This window comes from Nomascus leucogenys, unplaced genomic scaffold, assembly GCF_006542625.1.
Source record: "Nomascus leucogenys isolate Asia unplaced genomic scaffold, Asia_NLE_v1 001128F_53017_qpd_obj, whole genome shotgun sequence".
Lineage (NCBI taxonomy): Eukaryota > Metazoa > Chordata > Mammalia > Primates > Hylobatidae > Nomascus > Nomascus leucogenys.
In genome coordinates, this window is record NW_022096452.1 from 35,264 (window position 1) to 53,050 (window position 17,787).

General features: G+C 53.6%; 1 protein-coding gene and 1 pseudogene across 3 annotated transcripts; one reads left to right on the forward strand and one right to left on the reverse strand.

Annotated features, from left to right (window-relative positions):
* The first annotated feature begins 1,028 nt into the window (after positions 1–1,028).
* Positions 1,029–12,947, forward strand: LOC100594015 (phosphorylase b kinase gamma catalytic chain, skeletal muscle/heart isoform). Of its 3 annotated transcripts, none has more exons than XM_030808745.1 (10): positions 1,029–1,188; positions 5,033–5,149; positions 6,215–6,393; positions 6,946–7,000; positions 10,227–10,292; positions 10,498–10,661; positions 11,685–11,775; positions 11,892–12,045; positions 12,182–12,307; positions 12,635–12,947. In XM_030808745.1, exons 2-10 carry the CDS (start codon positions 5,067–5,069, stop codon positions 12,878–12,880), a joined length of 1,164 nt encoding a protein of 387 aa, XP_030664605.1. In that variant the 5' UTR covers positions 1,029–1,188; positions 5,033–5,066; the 3' UTR covers positions 12,881–12,947. The 3 variants fall into 3 exon arrangements, with proteins under 3 accessions (XP_030664605.1, XP_030664606.1, XP_030664607.1); XM_030808746.1 differs by having other exon boundaries at positions 1,038–1,188; positions 6,215–6,371; positions 6,951–7,000; XM_030808747.1 differs by lacking the exon at positions 6,946–7,000 and having other exon boundaries at positions 1,038–1,188.
* A 1,301-nt stretch (positions 12,948–14,248) lies between these two features.
* LOC115833930 lies at positions 14,249–17,549 on the reverse strand (annotated as a pseudogene).
* Between the last annotated feature and the right edge of the window lie 238 nt (positions 17,550–17,787).

Genomic DNA, 17,787 nt, shown 5'->3' on the forward strand with positions numbered 1-17,787 from the left:
CGTTTTGAGACAGGCTTTTTCACCCTGGCTGGAGTGCAGTGGCATGACTTCGGCTCACTGCAACTTCCACTTTCCAGGTTTAAGTGATTTTCCTGTCTCAGCCTCCTGAGTAGCTGGGATTACAGGTGCACACTACCACGCCTAGCTAATTTTTGTATTCTTGGTAGAAATAGGGTTTCGTTATGTTGCCCCGGCTAGTCTCGAACTCCTGACTTCAGGTGATCCACCCGCCTCGGCCTCCCAAAGTGCTGGGATTACAGGCATGAGCTACCGTGCCTGGCCTTAAAGGAAGGTTTTTTAGATGAAATTATGGAGGGTAGATCAGAGGCGGATTCCCAGGGGAAGGTCCCTTATTGATTGATTGATTGATTGATTGAGACTGAGTCTCTGTTGCTCAGGCTGGAGTGCAGTGGCATGATCATAGCTCACTGAAGCCTTGACCTCCCAGGCTCAAGTGATCCTCCCCACTAAGCCTCTTGAGTAGCTGGGACCACAGGTGCGTGCCACTACACCTGGCTAATTTTTTAATTTTTTTGTAGAGCCAGGGTCTCACTTTGTTGCCCAGGCTGCTGTCAAACTCTTGGTCTTAAACAATCCTCCTGCCTCAGTCTCCCAAAGCGCTGGGTGTGAGCCACTGCACCCGGCCTCCCTAACCTGTACAGGTCTGCGTTATGTAGCGTGATCATGCACACTGTCCCTGCGACAGCCCGGGCAGTCAGCTGCTGCAGTCGTGCATTGAGAAAGCCTCCAGGGCAGTGCTCTCAGCATACGCGGAAATCAAAATTGCTCCCAGAGAAGCAAGTGCCCTCCGCACAGGCTGGATTTACGTTCTCTGGGCCTGGAGGCCAAGGGAGCTCCAGAGGGGAGATTGATCACTATTACATCCTGTCTGGCCTGGTCTCAGGCCACCCAAGCTTCCCTCACCCTCCACTAGAGGTCCCCACTCCCGCCCGGAGACTCGGCTCCATGCCCTGTCCTGCAGAGCCTTGGCCTCCCTCCCGGGTTTGCATTTGTGATTTATTTTTGGCACATTAGCCTCTGGTCATCAAATAGCAAAACCCAAAACAACAGCAGACGGTATCTTCCAAGTGTCTGCTCGGGACACGGCTTCAGCCCTCTGTGGTCCCCTCTCCCCGGGGGCTTTGGGATTCTTGTCAAGCTCCTTCAAGAGCCTGCAAGCACTTAACCGTGAGTAGCTAGCTCAGTGATGGACAAAAGCCAGGTGACAGGCAGGGCGCAGGGAGGACTGGGGGTGGAGAAGATAGAAACCCCCACATCCATTCCATCCATGTCTCTTTTCTGAAGGCGGATGGACCAGGGAGAGTGGCAGCATTGACCCTTGAAACTCCCATCTGGGGGACTTTCCTACAGAAAAGAGGTCCCCGGGGCTGATCTGGTTTTTGGACTTTCAGAGTTCAGGGGAGGGAAGTTATGTGCCAAAAAGGACCAGGCCAGGCAGGCGCGGTGGCTCACACCTATAATCCCAGCACTTTGGGAGGCCAAGGTGGGAGGGTCACTTGAGGTCAGGTGTTCAAGACCAGCCTGGCCAACACGGTGAAACCCATATCTACTAAAAATACAAAAATTAGCTGGGTATGGTGGCTCATGCCTGTAGTCCTAGCTACTCAGGAGGCTGAGGCAAGAGAATCGCTTGAACCCGGAAAGCAGAAGTTGCAGTGAGCTGAGATCTCACCACTGCACTCCAGCCTGGGCGACAGAGCGAGATTCTTTCTAAAAAAAGGACTGGGCCACCTACTCCCATGTGGAGACCCTGTCCACAGGAGTCTTGGGAAAGGTGTGAGGGGTGGGTGGGGCAGTAGACAGAGGCACAAAGTTGGCCCCAGTCGGAGCTGGGGCTGGGGCAAGATAACCAACTCCTCAGCCCCCCAGGAAAGGTGAGTGCAGCCACAACTTGGCCAAGCTGGCTGTGCCAAGGACTGGAGACTTGTACCTAGGCTGGCATCTCATATGGGGGTCCAAGTGTACTTTCTGCTCATGGAGGGCTGGGGGAGAGGAGAGAGCTGGCGCTACCCAGCTTTGGGAGGTGATGAGGCAAAGGTGCCCATTGTGAGGACTTAGGACTTACCAGCAAATGGGCTTGTTTTTATGGGAAACAGACAGTCCCGGGCTCCGCTGAGTTGCTGATGGGGCAAGCAGAGAAGGCCTGTGTGTGAGCAGCCCAGATGCCTGGCACCAGCAGAGGGGACTTGTTATTCTAAACCTTCCTCTGGTAACCAGGCACCCAGTAGTGGGGCCACCAGGATTCCTGGAACAGCCCGCCCAATCCCGGAGGCAGCCAGAGCTGCTGTTGGCTGGTCAGCAAACTGACTCCTTTGCGAGGCCAGGCCTTCTTAGGCCCAGAAGCAGTCGGGGGAAGGGGGTTGGAGGCAGCTTTGGCCCTGCTGAGTGGCAGGTTGGGCCTGTTTTCTATCTGCCCTTTTCCCTGTTGGTTTTCTGCATTCCTCAAATCCTGCATCTGATTTTGTTTTGTTTTGTCTTTTTTTTTTTTTGAGACAGAGTCTCACTTTGTTGCCCAGGTTGGAGTGCAGTGGCACGATCTCAGCTCACTGCAAGCTCTGCCTCCTGGGTTCACGCCATTCTCCTGCCTCAGCTTCCTGAGTAGCTGGGACTACAGGCAACTGCCACCATGCCCGGCTAATTTTTTGTATTTTTTAGTAGAAGCAGGGTTTCACCGTGTTAGCCAGGATGGTCTCGATCTCCTGACCTCGTGATCCTCCTGCCTCGGCCTCCCAAAGTGCTGGGATTACAGGCATGAGCCACTGCGCCCGGCCTGTTTTGTCTTGTTTTTTGAGACAGAGTCTCACTCCGTTACCTAGGCTGGAGTGCACTGGTGTGCTCTCAGCTCACTGCAACCTCCACCTCCTGGGTTCAAGTGATCCTCCTGCCTCAGCCTCCCAAGTAGCTGGGACCACAGGTCCGAGAGCCATCATGCCTGGCTAATTTTTGTATTTTTTGCGGAGATGGGGTTTCGCCATGTGGCCCAGGCTGGTCTCAAACTCCTGACCTCAAGTAATCTGACCACCTCAGCCTCCCAAAGTGCTGGGATGACAGGTGTGAGCCATCACGCTAGGCCTAAATCCTACATTGAAGCAGGAGTTGAGTTCCCTGGTAGGAGCCTCCATGTTCCTGACACAAGGCGGGGTAGCTCATCGCCTCTGTGTCCAGGCCTGAGTGTACTGGCTCTGTACTGCCTCTATGCTGCAGCAGGACCACTCAAGGGCTCACTGGCCATTGTTAGGTAGGATATGAGGCATTCTGCCGACAGGACCCTGAGCCAAAGGGGTACCTGCCCAACCCTTGACACACATTCAAGGTATAGCCCTGCCGGACACCTGCACTGGGTATGGGGGGCAGAGATGGCTAGGACATCCTAGAGATGATAATCTAGCGGGGGAGGTGACAGCATGCACTGACAAGTGACACCAGAGGCAGGGACCAGGATGGACCCACCCAGCTCTCCATCCCTCAGAGCACCCAGCATGGTGGTTGGCAAAGAGTGGGTGTTCAGTGTCTGCAGAATGGAGATGTAATGAATGAGTGAGTGAGTGATTATGAAAGTCCCAGTTATGGATAGAATACATGAGGAAGGGCCGGGTGCAGTGGCTCATGCCTGTAATCCCAGCACTTTGGGAGGCCAAGGTGTGCGGATCATTTGCGGTCAAGAGTTCGAGATCATCCCGGCCAACGTGGTGAAACCCCATCTCTACTAAAATACAAAATTAGCCAGGCATGATGGTGCGTGTCTGTAATCCCAGCTACTGTGGAGGCTGAGGCAGGAGAATTGCTTGAACCCAGGAGGCGGAGGTTGCAGTGAACTAAGATCACATCATTGCACTCCAGCCTGGGTGACAGACCGAGACTCTGTCTCCACAAAACAAAACAAAAACAAACAAATAAACAAAAAAACATGAGGAAGGAGCAGTGGGATGGAGTTCAGGAAGCCTGTCCTAGAAGGGGGTGTGTTTTCAGGGAGCACAGTCACAACAAGGGCAGATAAGGAGAGGCTACAGGAGTGGCCTATTAAAAAGGAAATTGTGGCCAAGTCCAGTGGTGGTTCATGCCTATAATCCCATCTCTTTGGGAGGCTGAGGCGGGAAGATTGCTTGAGGCAAGGAGTTTGAGACTAGCTTGGGCAACATAGGGAGACCCCATCTCTACAAAAAACTTAAATATTAGGGCCGGGCATGGTGGTTCACGCCTGTAATCCCAGCACTTTGGGAGACCAAGGCGGGCAGATCACCTGAGGTCAGGAGTTCGAGACGAGCCTGGCCAACATGGCAAAACCCTGTCTCTACTAAAAATACAACAAATTAGCCGGCCGTGGTGGTAGGTGCTTGTAATTCCAGCTACTTGGGAGGCTGAGGCAGGAGAATCGCTTGAACCTGGGAGGTGGAGGTTGCAGTGAGCTAAGAGCCAAGATTGCACCACTGCACTCCAGCCTGGGGGATACTTTAGTCCCAGCTACTCAGGAGGCTAGGGTGTGAGGATCACTTGAGCCCAGTGGTTGACACGGCAGTGAGCTATGATTGTACCACTGCACTCCAGCCTGGGTAACAGAGCAAGACCCTATCTCTACAAAGAAGATTTTTTTTTATTTGAGTGGGAGACTGGCTGTGTCGCCCAGGCTGGAGGGCAGTGATGTGATCTCGGCTCACTGCAACCTCTGCCTCCTGGGTTCAAGCGATTCTCCTGCCTCAGCCTCCCAAGTAGCTGAGACTACAAGCGTGTGCCACCACATCCGACTAATTTTGTATAGTAGAGATGAGGTTTCACTGTGTTAGCCAGGCTGGTCTCAAAATCCTGATCTGTCTGCCTCAGCCTCCCAAAGTGCTGGGATTATAGGTGTGAGCCACCACGCCTGACCTCAATTCACAAACATTTATTTGGAACATTCACTGTAGGCCAGTGTGGTGCCAGGAGATGTAAGGATGAGTGAGAAGCAGTTCCAGGCTCCAGGGAGAACACCCCCTGGGTCAGGAAGGGTGACAGCTTCTTTCTGTTCCCCTCTCAGAGCCACCCAGAGTTCCCCCACTGAAGATCTGAGCATGACCCGGGACGAGGCACTGCTGGACTCTCATTCTGCACAGAACTTCTATGAGAATTATGAGCCCAAAGAGATCCTGGGCAGGTAAAGCCCAAGCTTTCCCCACGAAGTGCTGTCCTAGGCTCCAGCAGGCCCTGTAGGCTACAGCCACCTCTGCTCCACCCGAGTACTAACCCCACTTTCATCCCCAAAGTGCTGTTCACTTGGAGAAACCCTTGGTTTGGGGTCATGCCCTCCTGAAGCCAGGACTAATAAGAGAAACCTCTCCCAGCAAACAGTTCCCAGGGGCAGGTGCAATGGCTCACACATGTAATCCAGCACTTTTGGGAGGCTGAAGCAGGAAGACTGCTTGAGGCCAAGAGTTCAAGATCAGCCTGGGCAACATAGCAAGACCCCGTATCTTTTTGTTTTGTTTTGTTTTGGTTAAGATAGGGTCTTGCCCTGTCATCGAGGTTGGAGTACAGTGGCATGATCTTGACTCAATACAATCTCTGCCTCCTAGGCTCAAGTGATCCTCCCACCTCAGCCTCCCTAGTAGCTGGGACAGCAGGTATGTGCCACCAGGTCTGGCTAATCATCTCTATTTAAAAAAAAAAAAAAAAAAAGGAGGGGGGCGGCCAGGCACAGTGGCTCATGCCTGCAATACCAGTACTTTGGGAGGCCAAGGTAGGAGGATCACCTGAGATCAGGGGTTTGAGACCAGCCTGGCCAACATGGTGAAACCCCGTCTCCAGTAAAAATACAAAAATTAGCTCTGTGTGGTGGCAGGCACCTGTAGTCCCAGCTACTCAGGAGGCTGAGGCAAGAGAATTGCTTGAACCCGGGAGGTGGAGGTTGCAGTGAGCCAAGATCGTGCCACTGCACTCCAGCCTGGCGACAGAGTGAGACTCCATCTCAAAAAAAAAAAAAAAAAAAAAGCACTGAACTAGGAGTCACACGGCCTGAGAGCAGGCTTGTTACTCACCAGTTCTGGGCAAATCACCTGTTTGTGCCTGTATTTATTCATCCACCATTTCCAAAAGCTCAGAGGAAGTTGGGGGAAAGTGTAAATCTCTTGACAAGGGCAGGACATCTCTGCTGCAGCCTGGAATCTGGGACCCCCCATGGGCTGAGGGGCCCCCCGAGACCATCTGTCCTCTGCACTCCCAGGGGCATTAGCAGTGTGGTCAGGCGATGCATCCACAAGCCCACAAGCCAGGAGTATGCCGTGAAGGTCATCGACGTCACCGGTGGAGGCAGCTTCAGCCCGGAGGAGGTGCGGGAGCTGCGAGAAGCCACGCTGAAGGAGGTGGACATCCTGCGCAAGGTCTCAGGGCACCCCAACATCAGTGAGTGATGCCCCAAGCCACACGGCGGGGTGCCCCCCTGTGATTCTGCCCTGACAGCCCAAGCCAGGGAATGTGGCCCCACCGCACAGCCAGCTAGAACCACCCAGGCTCAAGGCTCCCAGCTCCACCCTCGCTGCTCTGACAGAAGGGGTCCCACGCAGGGATGGATGCAGGCAGGGGAATGGGGGTTTGATGTCCCTGGGCTGAATTAGCCAGGCATGCGGGTGCACACCTGTAATCCCAGCCACTTGGGAGGCTGAGGCAGGAGCATCTCTCGAGCCCAGTAGTTTGAGGCTGCAGTGAGTTATGATTGCAGTATTACACTCCAGCCTGGGTGAGACAGTGAGATCCTGTCTCTAATAATAATAATAATAATAATAAAGTCCCTGGGCCTGCCCACACCACGGGTTGACGTCCTTTGAGCACCCTCCTGATTCCCCTGTCAGCTTTTGAAGTTAGCCCACAGCAGCCTCGGTCCCTGACCCCCGTGCCCCGGCTGCCCCTGCCTGGGCTCCCCTGCTACTTGAGACAAGCTAGCCATTTCCATTTCAGTACAGCTGAAGGACACTTATGAGACCAACACTTTCTTCTTCTTGGTGTTTGACCTGTAAGTACCCAGCCCTGGAGCAAGCCACACCTGAGAGAACCTCTGACTGTCATCCCCTCCCCAACCCCAGGGCTGCCTGGAGACCATAGCCAGCTCCTGCGCTGAGGATGCCAAATACAGTCACGGTGTTTAGACAGATCAGCCCCTGGGGTCAGGCTGCCGGGTTTGGAAACTCGGGTTCACCACTCGTGAGCTGGATCATTTCTTTAAATCTCAGTTTTCTCATCAGTATTATGGGAGTGATAATAGCACAGTGACTGGCATAGTGTCAATGCTAATAATTATTAGCTACAGGCCGGGCGCAGTGGCTCACAACTGTAATCCCAGCACTTTGGGAGGCTGAGGCCTCAGCTACACGGGAGGCTGAGGCAGGAGAATCGCTTGAGCCCGGGAGGCGGAGGTTGAAGTGAGCCGAGATTGCGCCATTGAACTCCAGCCTGGGCTATAAGAGCAAAACTCCATCTCAAAAACAAAAACAAAACAAAACAAAAAAACCCCCAAAACTCTTGGCTTCATGTGATTCTCCCACCTCGGCCTCCCAAAGTGCTGGGATTACAGGTATAAGCCACCATGCCTGGCCCAGTATATTGATATAATTGTTCTATTTTATTATTGGTTGTTAATCTCTGACTGTGCCTAATTTATAAACTTTATCTTAGGTATGTAATATAAGAAAAACATAGTAAGTATAGGCTTCAGTGCTATCCATGGTTTCAGGCATCCACTGGGGGTCTTGGAACATAGCCTGTGCAGATAAAGACGGATGACTGTAGACATAAATAAAGTAGAAAAAGGGGTTAGCAAGAGACAGGGGCTCCTTAGACTGAGTGGTCAGGAAAGCATATCCAGGAAGTGACCCAAGCAGAGAGTGGCAGGATGTAAGGTCGGTCAGCACCAAAGACCAGGTCCTGCAGGCATTTTAGCCATGGTAAGGAGTTTGGAGGATCAAGACTGGGAGAGTGACGTGATCTACTTTTTTTTTTTTTTTTTTTTTTTTTGAGACAGTTTTGCTATTGTCACCCAGACTGGAGTATAGTGGTGCGATCTCAGCTCACTGTAACCTCCGCTCCTGGGTTCAAGCGATTCTCCTGCCTCAGCCTCCCAAGTAGTAGCTGGGATTACAGACGCCCACCACTATGCCCAGCAAATTTTTTACGTGTGTATTGTTTTAGTAGAGACAGAGTTTCGCCATGTTGGCCAGTCTGGTCTCGAACTCCTGACCTCAAGTGATCCACCTGCCTCAGCCTCCCAAAGTCCTGGGATTACAGGTGTGAGCCACCGCACCCAGCCTGACTTCCTTTTGAAAAGACCTCACTGACTATCTAGGGACGACTGTAATGAGGCGGGACTGGAAAAAGGGAGGCCAGCAGTATCGAGGAGAGAGGCAGGTGGTAGAGGATGCACCTGGGGTGTGGTCCAAAGATCAATGTCATCATCACCATCACCACCATCATCATGCCCCTGCTTCGGCATCAATAGGATTAGTAAGCTGAGCCCCTTATTGCTAAGCATCAAATGTGAACAACACAAAGTGCTCTGTGAAATGCAGATTCCAGACTTATCGGCCAGGCACGGTGCCTCACACCTGTAATCTCAACACTTTGGGAGGCTGAGGGGGGAGGACTGCTTGAGGCCAGGAGTTTGAGACCAGCCTGGGAAACAAAGTGAGACCCCATCTCTACAAAAAAATATAAAATTAAGGCCGGGCATGGTGGTTCACCCCTGTAATCCCAGTACTTTGGGAGGCCGAGGCAGGTGGATCAGATGAAGCCTGGAGTTCAAGACCAGCCTGGGCAACATGGCGAAACCCCATCTCTACAAAAAATACAGAAGTTAGCCCAGCCTGGTGACAGGTATTTGTAATCCCAGTCATTCAGGAGGCTGAGGCACAAGAATGGCTTGAACCCAGGAAGCAGAGGTTGCAGTTAGCTGAGATCGTGCCACTGCACTCCAGCCTGGGCAACACCGGAGACTTTCTCGGACCCCTCCAGACTCACCGGCAGCAACTGTCTCGACTGCTCTGTGGCACTGTCCTGTATAGCCCTTGGGGACAGCTCAAATGTCTTTAACCTTTGAAGAAGTTGCTGGGGGAAGCTATTTTTAATGCTGCCCTGAGGAGCCCTCCAGGGTATAACTAGATTGTTCAGGCAGAGTGTTCTTTCTAGATCATCCCAGGAGGTAAGATGATTGAACTTCAATTCTTAATCCTGTAATTGGCAAACTTTGCTCCTGCAACTCTTGCACAGCCGATTCTTCCCATTTGTTTCCTGGGAAAAAATCGGGATACTCGGCCAGGTGTGGTGGTTCACGCCTGTAATCCCACACTTTGGGAGGCCGAAGCTGGTGATCACCTGAGGTTGGGAGTTCAAGACCAGCCTGGGCAACATGATGAAACGCTGTCTCTACTAAAAATACAAAAATTAGCTGAGTGTGATAGTGGGCACCTGTAATCCCAGCTGCTCAGGAGGCTGAGGCAGGAGAATTGCTTGAACCTGGGAGGCAGAGGTTGCAGTGAGCCAAGATTGCGTCATTGCACTCCAGCCTGGGCGACAAGCAAAAACTCCATCTCAAAAAAAAAAAAAAATCAGGATACTCATGTCCTTCTGATCTGGGTCTGGGGTCCCGGGCCAGTGGTTCATAATCCCCTCTTTCAGCCTCCAGCCATCACTTAGGCCCCGATACATCCCAGTCCACACTGTCACTTCCACAGATGGGAAGACACTGATACAATGGAGATGGAACAGAAATGGTGCTTGGGCTGGGACTCCCCCAAGTCCACCAACTTCAGGGCCCAGGGCAGGGCAAGGTACTACTCACAGGGCCACCAGCTCGGGGCCTATTGCTTCCCTGGTCACTTCTAGCCATCCTGGCCTGGAACTAGGTAATGGGAACCTGGGGAGAGGACTTAGCTGAAGAAATGCCTACCCCATGAAATGGTGGGAAAAATTAAGTCGGGGAGAAACCTAGGCCTCTCTATTTCTCGGAGGGTTGATGAGAGCCTGAGCCCCTGATGTGGGCCACCTCTCCAGCCTCCTTTGCTTTTCTCCCAGTTCTTCCAGAACACTTCTCTCACTTTCCTGGCTCCTCTCCCCAGACTGTGGTTCTCCATAGGGAGTGGCCCACTTAGCTTCTAGAGGTATCAGGGCGGAAGGCAGCTCTCGGGGAGCAGGGTAAGGGTGGTGGTGGTCTTGGGACCGATCCAGCTATCAACCCTCTGTTTCCACAGTATGAAGAGAGGGGAGCTCTTTGACTATCTCACTGAGAAGGTCACCTTGAGTGAGAAGGAAACCAGGTGAGGGTCCCTCTGCCCTTCTCTCCGCTCCCTCCCACTTGGCCTAGGGCCACAGGCACTAGGGTCTCGGAGGCAGGGCATGCACGTGTCTGGGCTGGGCATGTGTGCTGCTCCCTTGCAGTGTGGCTGAAATGTGAGCTGTGTCTCCCTGCCTGTTGCCTGACCCTGAGCAGAGGAAGAGTAACAAGTGTGTGCCCCACCCTAGAAAGATCATGCGAGCTCTGCTGGAGGTGATCTGCACCTTGCACAAACTCAACATCGTGCACCGGGACCTGAAGCCCGAGAACATTCTCTTGGATGACAACATGAACATCAAACTCACAGACTTTGGCTTTTCCTGCCAGCTGGAGCCGGGAGAGAGGCTGCGAGGTCTGGTAACATGGCCTTGGCCCATGTCTGGGCCTCGGGTGCTCAATCAACCCTCCGTGGAATAGAGATGGCCTGGGTTTCTTCCCTAACTTAATTGTTCCCCAGAATAAAATTCCACCATTTCAAGGGCTAGGAATTTCTTTTTCTTTTTCTTTCTTTCTTTTTTTTTTTTTTTGAGATGGAGTCTCACTCTGTCGCCCAGGCTGGAGTGCAGTGGCACGATCTCGGCTCACTGCAACTTCCACCTCCCGAGTTCAAGCGATTCTCCTGCCTCAACTTCCTGAGTAGCTGGGAATACAGGCACGTGCCACCACGCCCAGCTAATTTTTGTATTTTTAGTAGAGAATGAGTTTCACCATGTTGGTCAGGCTGGTCTCAAACTCCTGATCTTGTGATCTGCCCGCCTCGGACTCCCAAAGTGCTGGGATTACAGGCGTGAGCCACCGCGCCCCGCAGGGCTAGGCATTTGTTCAGGTAAGTCCTCTCCCAGATTCCCATTACCCTTGTTCCAGGCCAGGAAGGCTAGAAGTGCCCAGGGAAGCAATGAGCCATGAGCTGGTGGCCCTGTGGGCAATACCCCGCCTGCCCTGGGCCCTTAAGTTGGTGGATGTTGGGGGAGTCTCAGCCCAAGCGCCATTTCTGTTCCATCTCCATCGTCTCTTTGGACTTCTTCTTCTTTTTTTTTTTTGAGACAGAGTCTCACTCTGTCGCCAGGCTGGAGTGAAGTGGGGCGATCTCAGCTCACTGCAACCTCTACCTCCCAGGTTCAAGGATTCTCCTGCCTCAGCCTCCTGAGTAGCTGGGACTACAGGCACATGCCACCACGCCCAGCTAATTTTTCTATTTTAGTAGAGATGGAGTTTCACCATGTTGGCCAGGCTGGTCTCGAACTCCTGGCCTCAGGTGAGCCGCCTGCCTTGGCCTCCCAAAGTGCTAGAATTATAGAAATGACCACTGCGGCCGGCCTGGACTTCCTCTTCTGAGCGCCCTGCTGACCTGCCCTGATGATGACTGTTCCTGCAGAGGTCTGTGGGACCCCCAGTTACCTGGCCCCTGAGATTATCGAGTGCTCCATGAATGAGGACCACCCAGGCTACGGGAAAGAGGTGGACATGTGAGTGCGCAGGGAAAGGAGGAGCACCCAGCTAGGCTGGGCAAGGGAGGAAGCAGGCAGGGCTGGGCCAGTGCCCCTGGCGCTGGGTAAGTGGCCCTGGGCCCTCGCACGTCCAGGTGGAGCACTGGCGTCATCATGTACACGCTGCTGGCCGGCTCCCCGCCCTTCTGGCACCGGAAGCAGAGGCGGATGCTGAGGATGCTCATGAGCGGCAACTACCAGTTTGGCGCGCCCGAGTGGGATGATTACTCGGACACCGTGAAGGACCTGGTGAGAGGCCAGGCCAACTGGCTCCTGGGCTCAGGGCCTCAATGCCAGGCGCCCCTGCCCGGGGAGGCCCCCCTCTCCTGACATGCTGGAGGGGACCTGCCTTGACGTTCCCAGTTCCCCTCTCCTCCCCTCACAGGTCTCCCGATTCCTAGTGGTGCAACCCCAGAACCGCTACACAGCGGAAGAGGCCTTGGCACACCCCTTCTTCCAGCAGTACGTGGTAGAGGAAGTGCGGCACTTCAGCCCCCGGGGGAAGTTCAAGGTACGAAGCGTCCTGATCCAGGCCTGCCAGCTCCCCAAGTGCAAACCTCTAAGCCCTCTCCTCTCCCAGGAGTCCTTACACCCGTGAATTTCCAGAGTACCCACCCTCCCCTCCCAGCTGCCCTGTGATGGCTTCAGAGACGGCAGGTGTCAGCCCACTGGCTCCGTCCCTGCGGATGCTGGCCAAGTGGGAAGTGGGGGACACTAGGAGGGCCCCGCAGAAGCCACCCAAGGCTTCGTGGCAAACGAGCCCAGAGCGTCCCTGCGCTGGAGGGGCAGGTCCTGGCAGGGGAGTGCTGCAGCCCAACTTCTCCGGCTGGCCCTGCAGGTGATCGCTCTCACCGTGCTGGCTTCAGTGCGGATCTACTACCAGTACCGCCGGGTGAAGCCGGTGACCCGGGAGATCGTCATCCGAGACCCCTACGCCCTCCGGCCTCTGCGCCGGCTCATCGACGCCTACGCTTTCCGAATCTATGGCCACTGGGTGAAGAAGGGGCAGCAGCAGAACCGGGCTGCCCTTTTCGAGAACACACCCAAGGCCGTGCTCCTCTCCCTAGCCGAGGAGGACTACTGAGGGGCTGGCCAGTCAGGGAGGGCTGGGGGGCAGGTGGGGAGGGGAAGCCACGGAAATACAAATCAAAGGGGTGAGACGCGTGCAGACCTCTGCAGAAGGAGCACTTGGCCCTGGCCAGAAACCCCTGGAGCTGAGGCCACGATCCCCTCTCAAAGGCTGTGCACAAGGGAAGCGGGTGTTCCCACCACACAGCAATACCTGCAGGCTGGGGCAGGCCCTGGGTGGGCAGAGATCACACGTGGCCTGAGAACCAGGAACCCCCTGCTCCTCCACTTCCTAGATGAGCCAGCATCTCCATTTCTCTTTAGGGGAGGCCCAGAGTTACTGACACTCAGGCCTTCTTCTCTTAGGGTCACAGGGTGAGGATCAAAGACAAAGAAATGTCTGAGATACACAATCGCAGATTTTATTGGCCCCATGACATCCAGTGACAGTGTGGGAGCAGGCTACTCTCCAGGGACATGTTTTTGGAGGCATATGGAGAAGGGGGCCCAGGCGAGGTGACTCACACCTGTAATCCCAGCCCTTTGGGAGGCCGAGGTGGGAGGATCACGAGGCCAGGAGTTCGAGACCACCCTGGGCAACAGAGTGAGAGCCTATCACTACAAAAATTCAAAAAATTAGCCAGGCATGGTGGTGCACACTTGTAGTCCCAGCTACTCAGGAGGCTGAGGTGGGAGAATTGCTTGGGCCCAGGAGTTCAAGGCTGCAGTGAGCCGTGATCACCACTGCACTCTAGCCTGGGCAATAGAGCAAGATCCTGTCTCAAAAAAAAAAAAAAAAAAGAATAGGAAGCTTCTGGTATTTGTCTTTCTGGAGTACTATTTGCTTTGTGATTCCACAATGCACTGCTTCACCTAGTACATCATTTCATTCTCCCAGACCCTTTTAGGACTGAACTGTGCTTTAAATAGTTACATGTCTGCCTGTTACACAGTGGAAACTAGTTTCCTTCAGAGGGACATGAAACCACAGATGAGGCCACGAAGAAAACATTCTTCCACAGCAACTGGCTGAGAAAACAGAACCAGGAAAAATCTGCCTTGAGGAAACAATGTCAGCTTCCTGAATCATCCAGGGAGAAAGGGGGAGAGAATAGATTTTAAAATGCTTAACAAGGCTGGGCGTGGTGGCTCACGCTTGTAATCCAGCACTTTGGGAGGCCGAGGTGGGTGGATCACGAGGTCAGGAGATCGAGACCACGGTGAAACCCCGTCTCTACTAAAAATATAAAAAAAAAATTAGCCGGGCGTGGTGGTGGGCGCCTGTAGTCCCAGCTACTCGGGAGGCCGAGCAGGAGAATGGCGTGAACCCGGGAGGCGGAGCTTGCAGTGAGCCAAGATTGCGCCACTATACTCCAGCCTGGGCGACAGAGCGAGACTCCGTCTCAAAAAAAAAAAAAAAATGCTTAACAAATGGCCTTTCAGAGCGCTCTGTTCCAATTGTTTGCGTGTTTGCAATCCTGTGTCAATAATACTTGGCCTCTAAGAGAAACACCTGGCTCCCAGCCACCGTCAACACACGTTGGGCCCCTTCTCCAAAACACAGGAGGCTGAGTCTTCTCCTACCCTGGTGAGAGGCGCCTGCCACAGAGGGATGGGAGACAGGGAAGGGGAAGTTCTTTCCTGAGGCTGAAGCTCCCTAGCTTGGAATTGTGCTGTTTGCAACGTGGCCAGGGAATGACAGTGACCCTGGAGGGCTTTTCTCCTTGTCACCATCTGGCTGCTCACAGCTCCCCTGGCGGCCGGCCTGCATCTGCAGCACAGCGGAAACCGAGGTTGTCTGAGGCTGAATCTGGAGTGTTGCCCATCCTGCCAGCAGAGAAGGGGAGAGAGGACAGACACGTCCTGAGAAAGAGGCCTAGGGGCTTACCCATCTTCCCTGCCTCACCCGCAGGGCCGGCCATGATCAGGGAGCCTGAGGGCTGGGGAGGGCATGGTCTGGAAAGAAGCCTGGTGTGAGGACAGGTCCTGAGCCTGTGCCAGTCCTGGGAGAAAGGGGACATGAAGGGGCTTTGGGACAAAAGGAGCCTTGCAAGAGTAGGGGGAGGGACAGTGGCCCCAAGAGACAGCACTGGAGGGCAGAAAAGACAGTGACTAACTTCTATGTTAGCAGTTGACAACAGCTCAGTAGAGAAAATCTGTCCACAAGCAATGAGAATATGGCGGCCGGGTGCAGTGGCTCACGCCTGTAATCCTAGCATTCTGGGAGGCCAAGGCGGGCTGATTGCTTGAGTCCAGGAGTATGAGACAAACCTAGGCAACATGGCAAAAACTCATCTCTACAAAAATTAGCTGGGCATAGTGGTGCACGCCTGTAGTCCCAGATACTTGGGGAGCTGAGGTGGGAGAATCGCTAGAGCCTGGCAGTTTGAGGCTGCAGTGAGCTGAGACTGCACCACTGCACTCCAGCCTGGACAACAGAGCAAGATTCTGTCTCAAAAAAAAAAAAAAAAAGATTTTTCATGTGCCCACCAGTTTGAAGAGTCAGTAAGTCCATGACCACCAGTAATGACCTACTGGTGTGGTCATTCTACTTCCTCCCTTTGCCCACCTAGTGGTAAGGACAAGAGGAGAAACCCCATAATTAAGATGCCACACACAGTCTCCCTGGGTACCAAGAGCTGGCAAGAGAGTCACAAGGTGTCCTGGGTCCCTTTGCTTTTCATAGCAAGTGCTGCTGGCTTTCTTTTCTGTACCACAACTGGGCACAGGCTCAGGGAGGTGCTGGGACCAACCTTCACACAGACGGTTGGTGGTGTGAAGGTGGGGGCATTCGGGGACCAGGATTCAGATCTCAGCCCCCAACTACAAGGCCCCGCGTTGCCTGGGACCAAGCCCCTCACCTGGTGGTGACCCGGGCCCGGTGATTGGCAGAGCCATCAGCTGTGTCGATCCAGGATGCCCCCGGAGGACGCGCATGTCCTGCTCAGCGGCCTGGTACGGTGATGCTGTCCACTCCCACACGTTGCCCAGGAGTCATAGAGCCCTGCGCCCACCGGCGGGTCAGGCCAGGCTGGGACCCGCAGACCACCCCACCTACCCTCTGAGGTCCTGGGGGCCAACTGGGAGAAGGGAGGTGCTTCCCTCTGCCTCCTCTCTCAGATACGACGGTCCCAGCAGCCAGTTCGTGGGCACGGTTGCAAGCCCAAGAGAGCTCTTACCGTAGTTGTTCTGGGGCGGGGAAAGCATTCACTGGGGAGACTCCATGGAAGCCATCCTCAGCTTTGTCTCCCTTGGGGAACTTTCCCTGATGGGAGAAAGGAAGGGTAAAGGATTTACCACCTATCCCAAAGCAGGTCTCATGCTATCCAGAGGAAAACCAAGGTCGTTCTTGCTGTCGCATCTGGGGGAAGGGGAAGGGCACGGGGCGGTGACCTAAGATTCCTATCCAGAGCTCCCAACCCCACACCTCACAACCCCCAGGGTGACCCCCCTGCTGGATTAGGAAGATGTTTCCCCTGTACCCACAGGGCTCCAGGTCAAGCCCAGCCCGCACTGACTTCTCCACTTCAGCAACATCCTGCCTTTCTGCCTGGAACCCCACATGCCATAGAGCCTCAAGAAGACAGGATCCTCCGCATCCTGCCCCCGGTGCCTCATGCCTGAGCACTGCAGCCTACTCCTGCCTGCCTTCTCAGGGACAGTGCTTTTTTGTTTGCTTATTTTATTTTATTTATTATTTATCACTTTTTTTTTTTTTTTTTTTTTTTTGAGGCAGGGTCTCATTCTGTCGCCCATGCTGGAGTACAATGGCAGCATGATCTTAGCTCACTGCAACCTCTGCCTCCTGGGTTCAAGTGATTTTTCCTGCCCAAGTTCCCAAGCAGCTGGGATTACAGGTGCATGCCACCGTGCCCAGCTAATCTTTTATTTGTGGTAGAAAGCAGGGTTTCATCATATTGGCCAGGCTGGTCTTGATCTCCTGACCTCAGGTGATCCACCTGCCTTGGCCTCCCAAAGTGCTGGGATTACAGGCGTGAGCCACTGCACCCAGCCCTACAAATCTTTAATAGAAAGTACTTATGCGCTGGGCACGGTGGCTTATGCCTGTGATACCAGCACTTTAGGAGGCCGAGGTGGGTGGATCACCTGAGGTCAGGAGTTTGAGACCAGCCTGGCCAACATGGCAAAACCCCATCTCTACTAAAAATACAAAAAAATTAGCTGGGCACAGTGGCAGGCACCTGTAATCCCAACTACTTGGGAGATCGGGACAGGAGAATCGCTTGAACCTGGGAGGCGGAGGTTGCAGTGAGCCAAGATCGCACCACTGCACTCCAGCGTGGGCGACAGAGAGAGACTCTGTCTCAAAAAAAAAAAAAAAAAAGAAAGTACTTATGACCCATTGTCTTTTACTTTACCAGCTTATGAGTCATCAGTTGCATTAGAACCCAAGCCCTCTGGATGCCGTGGCTTAACAACATAGTGCCCAGCCTCCAGCAGGTCTCTGTCGATGCTTGGTGAAAGGAGGAACGTAGGTCTTACCTGCCACAGGTTGGTGCGGTTTGGCTGGAACCGGTTCCCCCATGGGTAAACTTGACCTGCGAGGAGACCAAGGAGGCAGCAGAGGAGGGGAGGTGAAGAATTAGGGAAGGAAAAAAAAACACAGAAAGAGTGAGGGAACCAAAAGGAAGTTAGAGGGTGATGAGAAAAAGAGAGTGAATGACCTGCTTTTATTTCCCATGCCCATCCTCTCCACTCACTGAACTACGTTAGAGGGCCCTGGCCTCCTCATGTGCTCCAGGGCAATGCAATCCTAAGCATGGTTCTTCGGACCTGAGCCAGTTTATAAAGCATCTGTTATCAGTTCATGTTGAGAAAAGTACAGAAATTGAGAAACTTGACATTGGACTTAGATTGCATAAATGAATGAGCCAGAGGCAACCTCACAGGTCATATTAAAAA